The 7,500-nt window shown below is 42.8% G+C and overlaps 1 protein-coding gene across 1 annotated transcript in view; it reads right to left on the bottom strand.

Annotated features, from left to right (window-relative positions):
• aatkb (apoptosis-associated tyrosine kinase b) overlaps positions 1-1,529 on the bottom strand; it is a gene marked incomplete at its 5' end in the record, with an annotated part of 26,033 nt that extends 24,504 nt beyond the window's left edge. The window contains 2 exons of the mRNA XM_080789254.1: positions 211-350; positions 1,511-1,529. Coding sequence (XP_080645380.1) covers positions 211-350; positions 1,511-1,529 — 159 coding nt within the window. The remainder of the gene's footprint in view (positions 1-210; positions 351-1,510) is intronic.
• Positions 1,530-7,500: the final 5,971 nt, after the last annotated feature.

Below are 7,500 nucleotides of genomic sequence, written 5' to 3'. Positions count from 1 at the left end.
TGGTTCCATTTGTACACTCTCAAAGTTAAACATGCATGTGTGCGGGTCCATTTGGTATAAATGACACCTTGAAGCCTGCGTTGCTGCCCTTCCTCCTGCAGCAGATACAGACCATCATGAGGAAGATGAAGGTGAAAAGGCGTGTGTGTGTGGTGTGTGTGTGTGTGTGTGTGTGTGTGTGGTTGTGTGTGCGTGCGGACAGTAACCCACCTTGAAGCCTCCATTGCTGCTCTTCCGCCTGCAGCAGAGACACACCAGCATGAGGAAGAGGAGGGTAAAGAGGCCGGCCAGGGAGACAGCCACCACCGCCAAGGACGTGGACCACGACAGCTCACTCAGCGGAGCGCCATCTGCAGGATGACACCAAGCGTGACATGTTAACGTAACGTCACACTCCCTGGGTATTTTACCAGGCCTATGCAGTCACATGATGCAATGGTGGGAGTGGTAGATGTTCTGGTCTGGTTTAGGTGAATATGAAGTTGTTCCGGTCATTTGGTGACTCAGGCAATCAATTAATACCATTGCAATTAATAAAATGTGCCCATCGTTTATAGCGCCTGGACCACTTTTACAGACGGACCGGATGTTGTTGTGAATGTCTGTGTAGCAGCTAACAGTAGCCACAACACTAAAGATGTGATCGACAACAACGGGAGGTAAGAATAAATCTATCGCGACTAGCGACTGGACCGCGGAGGACCATCAAACACAGGATATTTTTTTATAATTAGACGGGATGATTTAGATTGCGAGTTATTAATGTTTTAAAGATTTCCGTTGTCGTCGGCTAAACAGGCAGGGAACATTTTCGATGACGTGTCACTGTTGTGCAACACCGAGGATTGCGCAACAAGTGCATCTAGGTTGTGGAGCGATGCGACCGGTTTTGATATCAAGTGCACATGACTGTGCACTTGAACTTGACAGTGATTTACGTCATGGGCCATTAACAGTTTAATGGCAAGTATTTCCTACAGCTTTAAGTCAAAAAATCTGAACTAACCCTTTCAAACAGGGATGATGTTTGATTGATGATTGATACTATAAGAAATGTTAGGTCTGAAATAGAAACGTCATTGCAGATTGTTTGTTCAATGTCTGTCCAGCCATGTCATGTCAGATGTGTTGTTGGTGAATCCATTTTAATATACTGTAGCCGGTATATTGTACGTGTAGCTGGTTTAGCCAATGAGTAGTGAGGAAATGTGGTGCTTCCATACCTCCTAATGGTTCAGACTAGAGTCAGGTCAGCTTGATTCTTGGGGTATTCATTTGCCAGTAGAATTTAGAAATGATGGGAGTGAGCCAGAAATTGCACTATAATCGCACACGTTACACTACAGAGTACAGACATCGACTTGCCTGATGAATGTCTTTGACACTCTGCATAATAATATAGCAATCATGGAAATCCAACTGTTATGAATCACAAGCCTGGCTGGCGGGGAGCCAGCCATGCAGCATAGCATGAACCACAGCATGGGAAAACAGACTCAAACATCCACACATCCATTTAGCTCCATCATACTTACTATGAAAAATAAAACAACACTCCCAAATGTACAGCATACTATGAATCAGCCCTTTTAGTGTGGTTTGCCTAATGGGATTTTCGCTATTGTGACTTTCACCTGGGTGAAGGTAAAGCTTTTGTGGAAAAGCTATCAAAAGTAGAAGTACTTATTATGCAGAACGTCCTCATTTCAAGTTTTCAAATGTATAAATGTTTTTAAAATAGCAGATCTACAAGCTCTGAGATGTAGTGGAGTAGAAAGTGGAGTAGAAAGTGGAGAATAAAGTATTGGAAATACTCAAGGAAAGTACAAATACCTCAAAATTGTACTTAAGTAAATGTACTTAGTTACTTTCCACGGCTGGATAACGTCATTGTAGGGGAGAGAGACAGAGGACGATCTTGAGCGTGTGTGTCTCATCTCAGTATAATTATATCTTTGAAACAAGATACAATTATAATAATTGTATCTTTGAAGCGAGCACAGTATTATTATTGCAACAGTGTTTGATGTCTCAATGACACGGACCACCGGGGATTCGATTACACAGGCATTATTACCACCATGTGCTTGTTATTATTGGTGCAGTAGAGACACAGTTGAGATGGGGTTCATAATGTTTGGAAATGATTTGCATATTGTGCACTACACTGGGTTTGTCACATTTTAAACCAGGATTTCTCATTAACTGTTTTGCTGTTGAGCACCCCAGTTGAACAGAAAAATACTATCTCAGTACGAACATCGAATTAAGTAATGGAATCCAACTAGTACTTTTCTTTCTGGTTCTGGTTTTGCATGGTCCTGGGCATGTGAGTGTGATTGTGAGTGTGAGTGTGAGTGTGAGTGTGAGTGTGAGTGTGAGTGTGTGTGTGTGTGTGTGTGTGTGTGTGTGTGTGTGTGTGTGTGCGTGTGTGTGTGTGTGTGTGTGTGTGTGTGTGTGTGTGTGTGTGTGTACCGAATGATCAGTGAACTGAATGATCATTGACCTTGATGACCGCCCATGTAGTCATTGACAAGTTACAATCTCAGCAGGGGAAGAGTGCACCGGATTGTCTGGTTGAGTCATTATTACTATAAGATTATTATTAGTGGTCAATGGACCATTGGTTGAGAAACAGTGGGATGTATTATGTATACACATGGGATGCATAGCAGCAAGTGTTACAAAAGCACAAATCTCAGCCCATGTTGTCCTCACGCAACACAACAGTGGTCCCCAGGATGATTCTAAGTCAGGGTGGTGGTCCCCACCCAACACAACAGTGGTCCCCAGGATGATTCTAAGTGGTCAATTGAAAACCCCTGATCTACAGGCTCACAAGTGAGCTTGTAGATCTGCTATTTTCAGCATGCAACCAAGCATAAAAACGTAAAGCTGGAAGAGTGATGTGATGTGTCCTAACACTGAAAGCAATAAGTGTAATCATACTGAAATATTCATAAAGTTCATTCATTTAAAACGCTGTTCCACCCTCGGCATGATTTTCTACGCGTGAATAATTTTCTCTGTCCATTTATCATATTCATCATTCTCCATATCTCTCCCTGTCCCTCCCCACACTTTCATTTTGGAAAAGCTAGCCAGCCAGCTACCTGCCCACACATGTGGGTTTTCCATTGTGTAATTTTATTTATTTATATTTTTGGACAGAGGTCACTGTGCAGTGAGTGAGACATTAGTATTTTTCATCTTGCCACAGATTCAGAAATGATGTGGTAACCACGGTAACAGATTGCCTGCAGCTGCAAATCTCTGTTTATCCATGAGGTCCTCATGGAGAGATTTGCAGCTGCAGGCAATCTGTTACTCATGATGAGGAGGCCCATGACATAAACAGTGCCACCCCTATCCCCACGCGCGCACACACATTCACCATGTACAGTGTGTGTACATACGTACACTGTACGTACATCACATGCACACACAGAACACCAAGTCAAAGCTAATCATCTGGATGCTGGTACGACATGGCCCTGAGTGAGTGCACTCTTTGTCTGTCTGATTGGGCAGAGACAATGAGAGAGAGAGAGAGAGAGAGAGAGAGAGAGAGAGAGAGAGAGAGAGAGAGAGAGAGAGAGAGAGAGAGAATGAGAGAGAATGAGAGAGAGAGAGAATGAGAGAGACAGACAAGACAGACAGACAGATTATAAGAAAACAGAAGACATACAAGCGCATCACAGTAGATTTAGTAGACTAAAACCAAACTAAAACATTCCAGATTACTAAAACTAAATGAAATTTTATTCAAAAGACTTTGACTAACACAAAATCAAAATGTGCTGTCAAAATGAATAGTGGTTAGGAGAATAGACTGGGGTAAGGGCCTGTATTTCAGTACAGAGAATAGACTGAGGTAAGGGCCACTATTTCAGCGCAGAGAACAGACTGAGGTAAGGGCCAGTATTTCAGTGCAGAGAACAGACTGAGGTAAGGGCCAGTATTTCAGTACTTCATGTTTTAAGACTCCCTCTGGTTGTAATCTTTATTTATATGCTAAATAATAACAGCACAGTAGCACGTGCATAGGAGAGACACTGTGAATGTGGAAATAGCCTGTCTGTTATGTAATATTTGAGAGACGAGCACATAGGACAGAGAATAAGGTCCGCACACTGGTCCCCTGTGGTGAGAAAATAAATTATTCTGGGGATCAGTCCAGTTGTGTGGACCTTATTCTCTTTTCTATTATTTACCTCGGCCCAGCACCTGGCGCTTTAGTTAGTGGATGTGCGTGCTATGTGCACGTGGGGCCACCCGCACATGCGAAAACAAAGTATTTAAACTGGGCTCATTAAAGGGAAACTTCACCCTTTTTGCAAAAAAATATATGCCAAGACATCCTATAAGATAACTAAATATTAACAAGTCTCTGTTGGAATAGGGAGAGGGAGAGAGAGAGAGAGAGAGAGAGAGAGAGAGAGAGAGAGAGAGAGAGAGAGAGAGAGAGAGAGAGAGAGAGAGAGAGAGAGAGAGAGAAAGAGACAGAGAGAGACAGAGAGACAGACAGAGAGAGAGAATGGAGGTTTAATATATTATCTAATCATCATATACAGTATACCTGCAGGGATTTCTCCAGGGAGGTGTCAAGGAGGTGGTGGTGAACGACGTGAATAGCAAGCACAGCACTAAAGATATATACTGTACTGTAGCTATAGCTGGCATTAATGGGATGGAGAGAGGAGAGGAGAGGAGGATATTCAACTTCATTTTGTTTACAGGTATAAAAGAGTGGATGCAATTATATACATCTATACCTAGGCTATTGGAGAATGTTCGCATATAACGACATGGACAAAAACAAATATCAATACTTTAGTTTATAGTATGCTGTGTGCATATAGTGTGCTGTGTGCAAATAAAGACAGAGTTCCTCAGTCTCTTGTGCAAATGAAAGAAAGACATCAAATAACGTAGGTGGGTATGTATCAAAAATGTATATGAAAAACTATAGATATGCAGCTGTAGGCTATAGTGCCTATCTATCTATAGTTATTCTAGTGTGTGTTACCATTGCATACGGTGTCGTTTAACAACTAATGAGGATGTTCAGTAAATCCATCAGTGGTCGTAATAAGTGAGCCAACAATCAGTCAATGGACAGAGGTGCTCTATCTCGTACATACACAGAATACCGTCTTGTGGCAGGTTTTCCCCGGCCGTTCGTTGCTGTTGGCTAGCTGGGTGAAATCAATGCCATTGACTGCTCTTCTTAATGAAGCAGAGTGTGTGTGGTGTGGGGCCCTCTTCTCAGCTGTAATGAGCCTACATCTTATGGGAGACTAAATTAATGTGTGGCGCTAAAAGGTCATTCCTCTCAAAGACAGCTAGTCTTTAACCCATTATAAGACCTGGAACGCATGTGTCACTTTAGCATTTAACCACATTAACAATAGTTTTATACTTTAGCTATTGAAAAACAGCATATGTACAAGCTCATAGCACGTGCTACGAGCTTTATTTTTTTCGAAAATAACATTTTCTAATTCAAATCTTTGCTTCTCGTTGTCCCTGGAACAAAAATATTTTCAGATGGGGATCGGCAGCCAATTACATATCATTTTGGGGGTCCTTGACATGAAAATGTTTGAGCACCACTGACATACAGTAGAAACAGGTTTTTCTGAAAACTGTAGAATTTGTAGAATCGGCCTCAGGTCTTAATGGGTTGACCAAATAACTATATAGCACAGAATGCCATGCAGAGTCGACCACTTTCTCAGTGGAAGCAGCAGGGAGGGAGTTGCACCAAGATGCTTTTCAGCTGAGCTGCTCCTTTTTTCTCTCTCTTGCTTGTATGTCTCTAACTAACTATACTGTAGCTCTGTCAAATCTGCCTCTCTCTCCACCAGGCATCAGCTCGGAGGTGGAAGACATTTTTAGCCTCCTGAGGCGAAGAAGAACTGAAACACATTGTGATGACTAAATTATGAAAAGGGAGACGGCTTTGGAGAGGGAGAGAGAGAGAGAGAGAGAGAGAGAGAGAGAGAGAGAGAGAAAAGAAAAAGTCGTCTGTGCAGGAGGAGAGGAGAGTGCACCCGGCAACAACCGTGTCAACCAGTGCAAAAACTCCCCTGGAGATTCTCTCCAGCACTCAACAATCCGAGCAAGCAGCAGCACACATGCTCAAGTCTGGACGAATCCAGGCAGGAGGAGGAAATTGCAGTGTTTCCATCTCTTTGTAATCCGTTCTCCTGAGCGATGGCAAGCGAATCTAACTTCTCACGTGCACGTTCTGCGTTTGCCGTGTGTGAGTTACCGCGGTGTGAGGACGGAGAAACCGCAACTAGTGCTGCGCAATTAATTGAAAAAAGATTGCGATCTAGATTCAGACACCTATGCAATCTCATTTCTAAATTTTAGCAAGGATCGTGCACCACTAGTTGGCTGTCTAATTTATAATAGTTACTCGTATGTTTTTGCTATACAAGAGAGAGACCGGCACCCACACCCACACCCACAGTGGCACTCACAAGAGAGAGACTGGCACCAACACCCACTCCATGGAGCCCACTATACTGTGGGTGTCACGTACATTTTGAAGGTAATAATGTTCAGCAACTACAGCCTAAAGTAATTTGTTCATTTAGTCAGTTTCATGACAAAAATGAGAATCATGTGAGAAAGAATCGTGATCTCAATTCTTGTGGAGGAAAATCGAGATTCACATTCGAACAAGAACCGTGCAGCACTACCCTCAACGTCAACTGGCAGAATAATGAGCTAACCAATCACCTAAGCCAAATGATTTTCATAGTAAGCACATCTATGAACAATGACACGCATCCTACTGTACATCCTTGCAGTAAACATTAGGGGTTATCACCGCCCTGTCAGCATATTCACCCGCTTCAAATGTTATTATCCGAGAATCACCAGTAGGTCACGTATCACTCGAATGCAATCGAGCCAGCAGGTTCGCCTGGAGTCCACTGCATGGCTGCGACTTGGATTTAATTTCACTTGGAAATGAAATTACTGCCGCTGAAGCGAAAACATCATAAAACGGACTTACATGGCCGGTTAAGACTGATATGAGGTTAGGGGAATTACGTGGGTGGTTAAGACTGAGGTTAGGGTTACGGTTAGGTAGGGGTTAGTTAAATTAGTCAGACAACAACACGACCAACACCACGTCGGACGTCTCCCCGTTTCCTAATCGCAGCCAGTCGGCTCCAGGCGAGCCTGCTGGCTCGATTGCATTCGAGTGATGAGTATAACCTACTGGTGATTATCGGTTGACTTTCATTCGAATCCGCTAGAATATTAACCTGGCTAACAGCCTTGATCTATATGGCATTAAACTACATCTAAACTCATAATACAACATCTGTCTCTGAGAGTTCTTTTGTGATGACCATTCACCTCTGATTTACAATTGTAAATTGTGATGACTTTAACCACTTAAACCCTATGTACATCATCCTTGGCCTTTTTCCCTTTTTGCCAAATCTTGGCAATTCCACGCTAGCCGTTGATGAT

The sequence above is a fragment of the Protomyctophum bolini genome (genome assembly GCF_963924005.1).
Source record: "Protomyctophum bolini genome assembly, chromosome: 18".
Taxonomy (NCBI): Eukaryota; Metazoa; Chordata; class Actinopteri; order Myctophiformes; family Myctophidae; genus Protomyctophum; species Protomyctophum bolini.
Note: the sequence above shows the minus strand (reverse complement) of the source record. Positions and strands in the feature narration are given on the sequence as shown.